Source organism: Zootoca vivipara, chromosome 13 (assembly GCF_963506605.1).
Source record: "Zootoca vivipara chromosome 13, rZooViv1.1, whole genome shotgun sequence".
Lineage (NCBI taxonomy): Eukaryota > Metazoa > Chordata > Lepidosauria > Squamata > Lacertidae > Zootoca > Zootoca vivipara.
This window is the reverse complement of record NC_083288.1, coordinates 51403846-51418411: the sequence shown is the minus strand read 5'-3', so window position 1 is coordinate 51418411 and position 14566 is coordinate 51403846. Positions and strand designations below refer to the sequence as shown.

Genomic DNA, 14566 nt, shown 5'->3' with positions numbered 1-14566 from the left:
ACTTGCACTTTGACGTGTTTTCGAACTGCTAGGTGGGCAGGAGCTGGGACTAAGCAACGGGAGCTCACCCCATTTCAGGGATTCGAACCACCAACCTTCTGATCAGCAAGCCCTAGACTCTGTGGTTTAACCCACAGCGCCACCTGGGTCCCTGCATATATGCTACATCAAGCAAAAATAAATAAATCTGGGTGTTATATAATCTTGGGGGGGGGACTTTAAAATTTCCATACTTACTCCTACACCAACCTAAATTGGTCACAAGAACATAAGAATATATATATAACACTTCTCTGCTCAGATATCTGTACTGGTTGCCCATTTGCTATGGCACCAAATTCAAGGTGTAACTACTAGTATATAAAACCTTTAACATCTTGGGACCAGTATACTTGCAGGATCGCCACACTCCATAAATGCCCACTTGACTGATTTGATTGGTGGAACTGGCACTGCTACACATAACACCTGCTAGGCACTTGTAGGAAATCTATCTTTTAGTGTGGCAGCACACACACTTTGGAACTACCTGTCTACTGAGATCAGGCAGGTGCCTTCGCTGTACTCTCTTCAGCACCGTCTTAAAACATTTTAGTTTAGGCAAGTCTATCCAGAGCCAGGCACTGAGAAGTTACATCTGTTTTATCTCCTGTTGATTTTAACTCATCTTTCCAATGATATGCTTGCTTTTAACTGCTTTTTTGCTGAGTTTTTAAATGTTTTATTTCACATTTTTGCAAACTGTTAAGAGGGTTGGTTATTTTTCCTACAACCAAAAGGTATATAAATTTCATTACGTAAATAAAATAATAATCAAGCCCTGCTGGATCAGATCTACTGGAGTGTGAAGGTAACCTGAGAGGTACAATGCTCCTGAACACAGAGGATCCACCTAGCTACCGTGATTACTGACCTACCCACCCACCATGTCCAAAACATTTCCTGTGCTATTAAAAAATATATGCACACAAACATTTCGGAATAAAAGAAAGAAGGGAGGGGAGAATACAAACTGACACAGACCAGAAATTCAACCCTAGAAAGGTGGGGGAGAGGGGATTCTGCAAGGCCTACAGCAGCCATTTGATTAGATCTGTCCAGGGGTCCTTATTCACCCTTTGTCAAAAATTATTATTCCAATAATTCACAGGAAGGGGCCAGTTGTTAGAAAAATGGCCCTCTCCCAGCCTGTCTTCCCTCATTCCTCGTGAGGAAGGTACCGTAATTCATTGAATTGCACGCCAGCTCAGGCCCTATATCAGCCAATGCACCAAAGCCCATACACAAACACCAGTTGGACAGTGTTCTCGAAGCTACGAATGAGTCTGACCAAACTTCAGGAGGCAGTGGAAGACAGGAGTCTTTCCTATTAGGAATGGTTGAAGAGGAAGTGGGTAAAAAGGATGAAAAGATTTTTCTATATTCAGTAGCGGCGGCAAGAATTTTAATCGCTAAATTATGGAAAAGTAAGGAAGTACCCACCATTAGAGATTGGCAAGAGAATGTAATCGGTTACATTGATTTGGCCAAATGGACGAATTCGATCAGGGGTGGTTCAAATAAAAAAATTAATAATAATTGGGAAAAATTGGAATATATTTAAAAGAACTTGGGTTTGAAACGAATATTTTGTAGAATTCCCAGGAGGAAAGTAAATGGAAGCAGTAGGAAAGCAAACAACTTTAAAGCCAGGACGGAAGAGAAGGGGAAGTCGATTTATAAAAGTGGATGCAAATACAGAATTGAAGATGTATGAGTTAAGTTGATAAAATCTTTGAGAAGATAGAATAAGTTTTGTTTGAATTTGTATGGTCATTTATTTGTGTATTGATTTTGTTTACATTTTAGATGGTTGTTTTGTATTTATTTTAAATTCAATAAAGATTATTTTAAAAAATTTTTAAAAAGGAGTGCTTGGCGTGCTCTGGTCTATGGGGTCACGAAGAGTCGGACACGACTAAACGACTAAACAACAAACCCATTGATTAAGTGGGGTGGGGAATGTCGCCCAGTTAATCAGCTGGTGATTAGTCACACCAGACTGAAGTCTGCGATCCTCAGAAAGAAGGACAATTTGCTGTATGACTGCAACTTTGTGGCACTGCAACTTAGCCTGTGCTATTCCACATCAGAAACAGGAGCTTGGGTAGGAGAGGCAAAAATTATCCAGTCCCAACACACCCTCTCCTTTCAAGCATGGCAACGCTTACCAACCTTCTGCCCCTCTCCCATTCCATACCCACCCACCCCCTTTGAAAAAATGGCACACTGTGCCAAACCCATGCTATCTTGAAAAGGTTCCACAGGGGATGGGGGGGTGACATATGTCTTCTTTTAGGTTCTTCAATGACAATGTGGATATTTTAATACTGTCCTACCATACAGGGCTGTTGTGAACAACAACCAAAGAACACTGCAAAGAGTAAAAGCAGCGGCAAGTAAACAGCAGCCCAAGAAAACCCACACCGCCCATCAGCAGCTTTAAAAGTGTTTCTAAAATGTTTCTCAAAAGCTTTGGATAAAAAGAAAAGAAAAAAACCCTGGTGCCAAAGGATGATAACAAACCAGCAATTTCCCCCGAGGAAAGCATTCTGCAACTAGGGCCCCACCCTCCTCTGAAAATCTTAACAAACAGGGAGGTACATCTGGAGACCGGCAGCCCTTCAAGTATTCATAATAATCCTATTTATTACAACAATTGACCAAAAACCACCACTTCACTCTGCACAGCGCCGACTAATTAATTTCAGGATAATTGGCCTTTCTGGATTTGAACCCACCAACACAATCAATCAGGTTCTGCAGGCCACACACCATCAGGCTTTGAAACAGGGTGGATCTGAGGTGGGGTGTGTGTGTGAGGCATTCCTCCAATTCTTTATCCCTCTCACGTTCACCAAAACCACATGTGCTGCTAATTCACAGATTGTTTTGTCGGTCACCCTCCACTGTGAGGGGGTTACTCCCTCACAACAATGCCCCACAAAAAAACTTTTTGTCAAAAAGACAACTCCATATCCGTAACCCCCAGCCCACCCCCGCCACCCATCGCAGCCCTCCCCACCACTTCTCACAATGATAAATACCTCTCAGTAGGGTAGAGCGGAGGCTGCGTGTGATGTGAGGTTCTGATGTCTCTGTGTGAGGGTCAGCATCCATACAGAACGGAAGAAGCCATGCACCACAGCAGACAAAGACACAGCAGGCACACAGACTAGTGCTTAGCCTGAGCCCAAATAACATGCCACATTTGCCACAAACCACAGAATTTAAATGTTGGTGTTGTATTCTGGAGACAGGGTGGTACACATTCAGCCGTGTGAAGCTCACTGGGTGACACCTCAGGCCGGTCACTTATTTTGCTTACAGGGATTTGAAATTTAGACATTTGACTATTGCTGAATTTCTGGGAAGGGTTGGTTGGTGTGTGAGAGTGTTTTTGTATTCTAGGGAGCAGCTGAGACACTGTCAAATGCCAATGGTGCTGAATGATAGGATCCTCGTGCAAATGCTTCAACACAGTGGAAGGAATGCCCAAGTTCAGAAGAGCCTGGCAGCTGGATCAGGCCAAAGGGGGCCCATCTAGCCCAGCATCCTGGTCTCACAGTGGCCAACCAGATGCCCATTGTGGGAATCCCACAAGCAGCAACTGAGCGCAACAGCAGCGCTCGCCTCACCTTAGATTCCCAGCAAGACCTGCTTAAATGAGTCTCGCACTAGTGCTCATTTGAAGGAAGCAAAAAATAAACAAACAAAGGTTTCCATTTCAGGGGAAGAGCTCCAGTTGAGGGGGCATGATCCTTTCAGGTCTAGCAAAGACACAAACCATAAGCTAATACGCTACAAACTCTCACAGTGATAAGCAGACACACTTTAAAAAAGCACCCTTGAATGTAGCACACATGTGTAACTGCAGTATGCCCAAAAATATACTAAGATGCCCAAGCTACACCCTGTACGCTAAGATGTCACACCCACCAGCGCTTGTGAAAGACCACAAGTGCTTCAATGAACGTAGGCAGGTGTCTCCAGTGCCACTGATGTTATGATAACAATATTCCTCCTGTCCAGGGAGCAAAACACACTTTCAAAAGCATTTTATATGCTCAGGCACACTCTGCTGTTCCAGAGATGCTTTGTGTTGTTAAGGAAGACCTGTAAAAAAAAAGTGTCTGTGTTTTAAAAAGTGATGTGTGATGATGCACAGGGAAGGAAGCATTTGTTTCTCTTTCAGTCTTTCCCAACCCAGTGCCCTCCAGATGTTTGGACCACAACTCCCATGTGCTGTCTGGGGCTAATGGGAGTTATGGTCCATAACAGCTGAAGGGTGCCAGGTTGGCACAGGTGATTCTATTTGCTAAGGAACTGCCCCCCCCCCCCAAGCATACAATTGGTGGCAAACACTCATTAGCTACCACATATTATAGGAAGACACACATTCCTTCCAAGAGCCCCCTCCATACAGAGCAGCACACGGATACATTCGCAGTCATGACAACCCTGCGCTGAGTCACTGCGCTTTGAAAAAATAAAAGGGTTGTACAGTTGCACTTGCCGTGAAATACACACACACACACACACACACACACACACATACACACACGTGCACGGAGAGCTTTACGTGGACGAATAACAATCCCACACAGAGAAGCAGAAACAGCACCACACTCTCCCTCACTCACACACCTATTGAAACGCCTAAGTCTAAACCTTCTCACCACCAAAAATCACGTACACGTCCTACTACAGAGACAGCAACAGCCAAACGCCACCTGACACGCGAAACACACACATGCTGCCACATGGACGCCGATGCCCACAAGCTCCAGTGCAGGCCACAGGTGGGTGCGGGTGTGGCGGAGTGCGGGTGTGGCAGGGGTGGGCAGGGCCGGGTGTGGCAGGATGGTGTCCCCTCTCCTGGCCGGGGCACCCGCGCCCCCCCTTCCTACCTTCATGGGGGAGATGTGCGAGTGAGACACATAGCCGTGGACGCTCTCGATCTGGGACAGGTTCTTCTCCGCCACGTGGACCAGCTCGGGGGCCTTTACCTGGTTGGGGAGGTGGGCGGGGCTGTGCTCCAACGGGGGGCTGTCTTCATCTTGGTAACGATATTTCTGAAAGGGAAGAGGCAGAGCGTCAGTGCCACGGCACGCCATGGAAGCAGAACACTGCTGGGCCGGCATAACAGTGCCATGTCAGGATACGCACCCAAGCCTCGTCACCTGAAACCAGGGCGGGGAGCAGCAGAGACCACTCTGCTCGCTTGGCCCTGCGCCTCCCCTCCCAGAAGCCTTTGCAAAAGGAATCAGCTGCTGGCAGGTTCCCCCCCTTTCTTTTGCCCTGTGCCCCTAAAGAGCTGTATGGCAGGCTGAGATATAACAGGTACTGAACCCCTTGAGATGTGGGGATAGGAAAACTTATACCTGTGCCCCTAACAGCTGCATGGCAGTGTAAAATCCATGGCAGACGACAGCATCCCTCGGGGAGACTTTTACCTGTACCCCTAAACAGCTGCACACAGACCTTTATAATAACAGAATTGTAGGGACCACAAGGGTCATCTAGTCCAGCCCCCTGCAATGCAGGACTGTTTTTACCCAACGTGGGGCTTGGACCCACAACCCTGAGATTAAGAGTCTCATGGTCTACAAACTGAGCGATGGTAGTGGGGCTTTTGCCTGTTGACTCTCCATCTGCCATGCAGTTCAAGGCTTGGCAGGGGAGGCAAAAGGAGGCCACCTGCCTATCTGTTCTCCCTGTGTTGTATTCCACCTTTGCTGACATCATTCCCTCTCCTGTACTAGCAGTGGTCAGTGCTTCAAGCAGCAGTCTCTCCCAGCTTTATACAGAGATGCCATTGGGCAACTGAGCCTGGAACCTTTGGCATGGCAAGCAGATGCTTAGCCACTGAGCTACAGCCCTTCCCCCACGTTCTCATGTGGTTTGCCATGCAATAAAGGCTGGCTATGGTGCAATAAATCCAACTGCACAGAGCAAAAACTGTGTAGACCTACCTAGTGAAGTTCATGTTTCATTGATTAATTTATTGAGCAAGGAACTGAAGACTGACCATGGGCCAGTCACTAACTCTCAGCCTAACCCACCTCACAAGGTGGTTGTGAGAATAAGCGGAAGGGGCGGGGCGGATGGACCATGTTCACCACCTTCAGCTCCTTGGAGGAATATTGGAATATGAACAGAATAAATAAGTACCGTACAATAAAACGTTTGGGATTCCCAAGTCCCACCTGACCCCTTAGTCTCCCCCTCAATCTGAGATCCTCTGAAGGGGCACACCTGGTGTGATTCCCTATACCTCTGAAGTTTGGCTGAGCTTTCAGTGTGGCAGACCTTGCTTGGCCTTTCCAACTCCCTGTCTGCAGAGGTTTGGCGGGAACAATACCTGCCTTCTTTCGTAAGTCTTCTGAAAACTGCTTTTTAAGACAGGCCTTAACAGTATGTTTTCTTTCCTTTTTACCCATTGTATCTACTGGTGTTTTATTAGGTATTCCCCCCCCCCTTTTATTGATGTTTTTAGTTATGTTTGATATTTATAGAATGATTTTTTTTATTGTGCTCTATGTTGTAAGCTGCTTTGATGTATTTTATGAAAGTGCAGATCATAAATATTTAAATAAATAAATCATCCCTGAATGTAGGCTAATGCTGGCTGGGGCTTCTGCGAACTGGGAGTCCACCCACAGGTGGTCAGGGGGGTGGGTTAGGCTCTCCACCTCCCCTGTTGACTAAGGGTTGCATTTATTTATTTTTTAAAAAAAACATTCACACACAAAAAGCAAAAACTCACCTCTCCCACCCCCCATAAGCAGCTTGAAGGATGAAGCTAAGCCATTTTTTCAGCCCAAGAAACCACTTCATACACAAGATCTCAGCACCTGAAACTGAATGATCCAAGAGTACCTGTGCAAGTGCAAAGTTCCTTCCTCTCACTAGAAAGCAGCCATTCACATAAGGCCTGAAATTAGTCCATGCCTCAGCAGCCTTGCATGGGAGGTGTTAACACAAGGGCAGAGACACCGTCCGGAGTAGGAGAGGCAAACCACCTGTCTCCACCTTTTCCTTCCTTTCTGTGCTTTCCTCCTGAGGCACAGCTACAGGTAAACCACATTCAGGGGAGAGGATGGGGAGGGATTTCATCCAAATCGCTCCTCTCTCATGCTCAGCTGATATTTCTCCAGCTCTGGAGCTTCTTTCCTGGACAAACATTGTGGTGTTTTGGTTCTACCACTAAGCACTTTCAACTGCTAAACTGTCGTGTTTTAATTTGTCTGCTGCTCTGGGTACCCACTCTAGATGTGGCACCTGTGGAATAGATGCTAAAAATCAACCAGGACACATAACAGCACATTATGCCTATATAAACTATGGAACTCCCTCCCTCAGGAGGCAGTGATGGCCACCAACTCAGATGTCTTTGAAAGAGGATTGGATGGAGTCACAGAGGATATGGCTACAAGCCTCCATGGCAATGCACTACGATAGCTCAAGTGCTAAAGGCAGTATGCCTCTGAATATCAGTTGCCAGGAATTGCAAGTGGGGAACCTGGAACCTTCTGCGTGCAAAGCATCTATCCACTGGGCTATGATCAGTGGGTAGAGCAATGATCTAGGTAATTATCTATCCTTGCCTTCCATCGAGAATGATTTAACAATCAACCCCTCTTCCCAGGTAGCTTCGTGAGGGGAACAGGGATCCCCTAACAACTCTAAACACACTTAACAAACTACAGCTCCCAGGGTTATTTTAAGTGGTGCTGCATGCCTGTCATCCACCAAAAGTGAATTATAAGTAGCGGACGTATCTTTTCCTCCCACCCACATAAATAATAATAAAATTGGTATCCTGCTGTAATTCAAAAACTAACAATTTTGTTGAGATCAAAAATCTTGGGATGGCTTTAAAATAGAATGAGACAAATTCCTGTTGGAGAGGACTATGGATGGCTACTAACCACCATGGCTATCTGCTACCACAGTTGGTGGCAGCCATGGTTCTGAATATTGGTTGCTGAAAGTCACAGGATGGGAGAGGGCTCTTGTGCTCGAATCCTGCTTGTTGGTTTCCCACAGGCATCTGGTTGGTCACTGCGAGAAGAGTATGCTGGACTAGATGGACCACTGGCCTGATCCAGCAGGCTCTTATGTTTTTATGCTGCAGCTTGGCAGGCATGAACATTGGAGCCTGAATTGTAGCGCCCAAGAGAGAACCAACATTGTGCACAAATATAAACAGACAATCTAAGCTTCGGGTCACCATTCTAGCGCGCGCACACACACACACACACATACACACACCCCTAGATGCAATGAACAATCATAGCAAGCCTCTCTTGATACACACACGCACACTTTTGCCTCTGCACTGCCTCCGCATAAGCCACAAGGTTTTCAGAATCCTTCAGATCCTAGGCAGCGAAGGAGAAATCAGTGTGGGCTGGGAGTGGGTGTTTAGGAACAGGCCCCTCCCCATCTCATCCCAACAAGATGCCCCAAAGCAGAAGAAAATAATTAAGGCGGATGCCTCACCACTGCTCAATCCTCTGGAGCCACCAAAGCCTTTAAGAACACAGGACGGCTGGGAGTTTTAAAAATGCACATTTGCAAGGAATCACGGATGAATGGGGAAGCAGAGAGCTGTGGAGGAAGGATTTAATTGGGGGTGAGGGCCAAGTTCCTGGGCCCTGGGGAGATGAATCTCCAGCAGGAAAGTGAGCGTCACCTACTGGGGATGATTCACACATACATGCAACATCAACGTGACGTTGAATTAACTGGGAATTGTCAGCTGTCCTTGCAAGAAAAGTATTTGGATTGGGATAACACAAAGGAATGGAATTGTGGGATATGACCCGCAACGGATGCTTCACATGTGCAAAATATCAAGTGGGTATTTTGGAATGTGGTCAAGCGATAATAGATCTTGCAACTTTCAGCTAATAATAATAACAATCATTCTTTTTAACAACTTCTATAGGAACATAGGATGCTGCCTCATATCAAATCAGATAATGGGGTTCTTCTACCTCAGTATTGTTGACACTGACTGGCAGCAATGGCTATCCAAGATTTCAGGATCCCTCCCAGTCCTATCTAGAGATGCAGTCACAGATCGGATGTGGGACTTTCTGCATACAAGGCAGGTGCTCTACCACTGAGCTAGCACCCTTCCCCAGCAGAGAAGAAAAGTTATGCTTCTCATTACCAGTGACATCATGGACACTGGCCAATGCATGGCTATACTGGTTTGGTGTCCTGTACATACCACCCCGGCCGCGGGATCACATTCATCCAGTGCTTTACCAGCTGCACTGGCTCCCGGTGGAGTACAGGATCAGGTTTAAGGTGCTGGTTTTGACCTTTAAAGCCCTATGCGGCTTGGGACCCTCGTACCTACGGGACCATCTCTCCTGGTATGCCCCGCGGAGGACCTTAAGGTCCACAAACAATACTCTGGAGATCCCGAGCCATAATGTGGCTAGATTGGCCTCTACTAGGGCCAGGGCCTTTTCAGTATTGGCCCCAACTTGGTGGAACGCTCTTTCACAGGAGACCAGGGCCCTGCAGGATTTGTCATCTTTCCGCAGGGCCTGCAAGACAGAGCTGTTCCCTGGTCTCCTTAGTCTGACCCCTGTGTTTTTCATCCCTCATGTTTTGGATTTATGGACTACTTAAAATGAGGCTGCATTTTAAATTTTAATATTGTATTTTAATTAATTGCTTTTTATGTTTTATTGTAATTTTATTGGTGTTAGCCGCCCTGAGCCCGGTTTTGAATGGGGAGGGCGGGGTATAAATAAAATATTATTATTATTATTATTATTATTATTATTATTATTATTATTATTACAAGGTAGTCTGGGAGAAGGAGCAGAATTCTATTCCCCCAACAGCAAGCATTGTAGCTAAAGTACTTGGAGGACACCATTACTTACATCAGAAATTATTCTTGAGAAACCTGTGGTCCTCTGGATATTGCTGGACTCCAGCTGCCATCAGCCCCCGCCAGCATGGTCAATGCTCCGGAAATGTTGGGAGTTGCAGTCCAGCAACATCTGACAGGCCACAAGTCCCCTGTCCTTGCTGTAGAGCAGGGGTGGGTAAGGTTTCTCAGCCCATGGGGTAACAGGGTTGGTGGAGCCAGGAGCCAAAGTGGGTGAAACAACTTTTTTATTAAAAAAACAACAACCTTTGTACAGTATGTTGGCTTCTACACACACTCGCATGTGCATCTCTAGTCCCTATTCAGGCAAGAATGGTCAGAGTTCAAGGATACATTCTAGCTAGGCAAATACATTCGAGAAATGTGCCAAGCAATGCTGCTGAAATGTGTGGTCTGCGGAGCATTCGAAGGGCCAGATAGGGAAGCGAGGAGGGCCACATTCACCCCCTGGAACAGAGGTTCTTCCACTCCTGATTTAGAGGAAGCTGCCTTCATTCACTGTGACAACTGACTAAGGACAGATTAATTACATAAAAACATCACACAGGAAACAGCAGAAGAGCTGTGTGAAACTCAGAAACTTGCACCATTCTTAAGCTTCTGGATGAATCCTTCTGTGGACTGCCCAGACAGAATTGGTCCAGGGTTATGTCCTGTACAGTACTTAGCAGGCACACACCGCTGGCCCCAGATAATTGTCCAACAGTGGCAGTAATGCATTGTATAAATGGAAGGGTTAAAAGAAAAAGAGATTATAGGGTTCTTCCTGCTCGACATCATTCAAAGCCTCTTTTTTTCTCTTTCAAGTACTAGTAGTTTCACAGGAAGCAAAAATTCTTGCCTGTTAACAGGAATAGAACATCCTCACTGGAGTTGGGTCGTTATCGTGTTGATTAACAAAAAAAAAAATCAACTGAGCAGAGGGGACTAATTAGCTCTGTTCCTGACATGCGGTGAGCATGTAGAGTACAGGAACAAAGCCTCTGTGAAATGAATCCCAAATGGAAAGGAAGATGAAGATGGAGAGAGAGAGAGAGAGAGAGAGAGAGAGAGAGAGAGAGAGAGAGAGAGAGAGAGAGAGAGAGAGATGATTTCAGCAGCTTTTCAGATTCCAGCAGCATAAACACAAATATATACTGGATATGTTTTCCAGGATGTCAAAATGGTCTAGAGCAGGCATCCCCAAACTTCAGCCCTCCAGATGTTTTGGACTACAATTCCCATCTTCCCCGAGCACTGGTCCTGTTAGCTAGGGATCATGGGAGTTGTAGGCCAAAACATCTGGAGGGCCGCAGTTTGGGGGTGCCTGCTCTAAACCAAGGTTCCTCAACCTTGGACCTACAGATGCTTTCAGCCTACAACTCCCATGATCCCTAGCTAGCAGGACCAGTGGTCACAGATGATGGGATTTGTAGTCTCAAAACATCTGGAGGGCCAAGGTTGAGGAAGCCTGCTCTAAACAGAACTGTTCTGTTGGGTGGTCCAGCCAATCCAATCAGATGCCTCCAGGAAGCAGGTGTCTGAAGGTAACATTCCTCCCCAGGTTTGGATCCACTGCAAATGCTACTCATGGGTAGAATGCTACTGAACATGGATATTGCATTTAGTCATATCACAGCTATAAGGATGAATATAGACTTCTCCTCAAATTTTGTCTAATCCCCCTTTGAAGCCATCTAAGCCAGCGGCTGCCTCCACACTTTGGAGGAAGCAAATTCCTTAAAACAAATTATGCATCATGCTAAAAACACTTTCCTGTTGTCGGTCTTGAATCGTCTCCTATTCGATTTCACTGGACGGTATCTGAGTTCCATTCTTATAGGAGAGAAACAGAAAAAAAAGCTTATTCTGTTTTTCTCTACCCTACACATAAGTTTTACAGACCTATGGGAGGGACTGAACCCTAGCTCAGTGGTGGAGCATCTTCTTGGCACGCAAATGCCTCAAGGTCCAATCCTTGACATCTAAGATAGGAGGCACTAGCAAAGGCGTCTGTCTGGGTGAGACAATATAAGCTAGGTTAGCTTTTGATGGTGCCCCACCCTGGGCTCCTTGGGAGGAAGGGCAGAGTATAAATTCAATAAATAAAATGAGTGATAAATAAATGTCAGGAATTCCACATTTCTCTTTCTTTCTTTTAAATTTGTCTCCCCATAGGCGGGTCAGATATGTTGGATGGTCAAAGAGCTGGCATCCAGCACAAGGTGGTTAGTTACTTGGTGAACAGAGCAGGCGGTCCACTCCCCGCTCCTGCCCTCCCGTCACAAAAAGGCCTCTCATCATTTTGCTTGGAAACTGGTCAAAACTGACAATGCTCCTTGCAGGGGTGGTGGTGGTGGTTTAAATTCAGTTAGGATTTTTCAACAAGACACTCCTGTTATACACACACAACTTGACAGCCTGCTTGTGTGTTGATTTTGCATTAACAGAGCAGCTTTGGAAAGGAACAGCTATCATTTCTAGGTATTTGGGGTTGGTGTCTCCATCAATTTTACAGGCAAATTGGAAATGGGGATGTGTGTGTGTGTGTGTGTGTGTGTGTGTGTGTGTGTGTGTGTGTGACAGCATATTTATTTGTCTGTTTGTTTTAAAGGGAGGGATGAATTGCAAGATACACACACTTCTCCAACATGGCTATTTTTCTCAGACAATCTGTCACATGAACACAAGTAGTCCACTCTCACTCCACCATCTCTGAAAAAGAACTTGGGGGAGCATCACAAAGTTTAACATGTATCAGAAAAGACTTCTCGCAGGTCATAGGAAGCTGATTTGTACTAAGTCAGACAACCCTCACAGAGCTCACATTTCCCAGCACCTATTATTATTATTATTATTATTATTAAGATTTAGTTCTTAACAATACTACAATGATGTGTTCAAAAATAAATAAACCGTCCTTTAGCAATTTAACATTACATTCAACATACATATATCCAAATATTATTATTTATTTTCACCCTCTTTTTCCCCTGTGGCTTCCCTCCACTCATGTTTGGCATTATTAGCTCTATTACGGTATCTTTTAGGTTGTGTTAAGCAGTATATTATTGCTATTGACCATGAAACCTTGTACCTTTTACCTCTTAACTTTGTGGGTTTCAGTCTAAAAGTATCAATACATAGATCACTTTTGGAACATCGTTTTACCATTCTTTCATCTATGCATACCCATTCTTTCTAATTTTGATTAGATTGTAATCTGATTGCTGCCGTCATTTTAGCCAATTCAATAAATTTGCAAAATTTAATTTGCCATTCTGATACTATACTGTGTTTCCCAGCACCCTTAACTAACTGCAGCTTCCAGGATTCTTTGAGGGGGAGCCCCGTGCTTTAAATGTGTGTTACATGTCCTTTAAATGTAGGGTATTACTGTTCCCACTGATTGAAGTGCTCTACGATTTCAGACAGATCATCCCCAGTCCTACCTTGAGATGCTAGGGCAGGGGTGGGCAACCTAAGGCCCGGGGGCCGAATGCTGCCCAATTGCCTTCTCAATCCGGCCCACGGACAGTCCGGGAATCAGCGTGTTTTTGCATGAGTAGAATGTCCTTTTATTTAAAATGCATCTCTGGGTTATTTGTGGGGCATTGGATTTTTTTCAAAATATAGTCTGCGCCCCCCTACAAGGTCTGAGGGACGGTGGACCGGCCCACGGCTGAAAAAGGTTGCTGACCCCTGTGGTAGGGATTGAACCTGGGACCTTCTGCATACCCCCTGAACTACTGCACTATTTAGATTCAGCTCTTGAAACCTGAATCCCATCCATTCAGATTCATTACCATGACGATTTACTACAGTCTGCATCTAACAGAGCCCTGATCCCATTGGGTGAACTTATGTGATGTCATCAGAGCTTCAGCCACACAACAGCAACAAGTGCTGCTTCCAGAGAGGGAAGTAAAGGTTAGCTTGACTGGGCAGAGAGGGGGGAAATCTCACAAAGGGAAGGCATGGAAAGCTTTGGAGTCCAAGGGACAGGGGTGTCAAAGAGGCGCCCCATGGAAGGAAAAGGCACATGCCTGAAAGTCACATCGTGACTGAACCACCATCTATTTGTCCCTAGCTCTTTGTCTCGTTAACTGCAGCCAATAAAAACTGGCTACAGGTAGCAAGGAAAGTAAGTATTCATAAAATGGAAGATTCTGTATTTCGGGATGTCAATGTATCTCTGTGACTAAATACAGGATGTCCGGGCCAGTAACTTTTGTAGACTCCTCTGGAAGGCCGAACTAACCGTACTAATTAAAATCAGACTCAATTACTGCAAGAAGCACCATACAACTAAAATCTAGCAATGATTTCCAGAGGTTTAGTAGTCGTGTTAAGTATGTCATAGATTGTACAAAGCTGATGCCGTTATACTGCTTTTTTAAAAAAATGTATTTAAGATGCCACAACAGTATCTACTTGTTTAAAATACACACAAAATAAGTTGAATAGCACATGGAGCAGATGGCAATTAAACCTCTGTTTTAAACCAATATTTTGCTTTATTAGACCATGAAAAATCACCAGCTCTGCAAGACACGGGGAGGAAAAGGAATCACTCGCCGTCTAACCACTGTGAAAGTCTCTACCAATATAATTTTGTTCAAACTG

The 14566-nt window shown here is 45.2% G+C and overlaps 1 protein-coding gene across 4 annotated transcripts in view; it reads right to left on the bottom strand.

The window, feature by feature from the left end:
- Positions 1 to 14566, bottom strand: part of DLG4 (discs large MAGUK scaffold protein 4) — a 139149-nt gene that overhangs the window by 43567 nt on the left and 81016 nt on the right. For 2 of the 4 annotated variants that reach the window (XM_035134487.2, XM_035134490.2), the window contains one exon: positions 4950 to 5114. In XM_035134487.2, coding sequence (XP_034990378.1) covers positions 4950 to 5114 — 165 coding nt within the window. The remainder of the gene's footprint in view (positions 1 to 4949; positions 5115 to 14566) is intronic. The other 2 variants (XM_035134488.2, XM_035134492.2) reach the window with 1 other exon arrangement.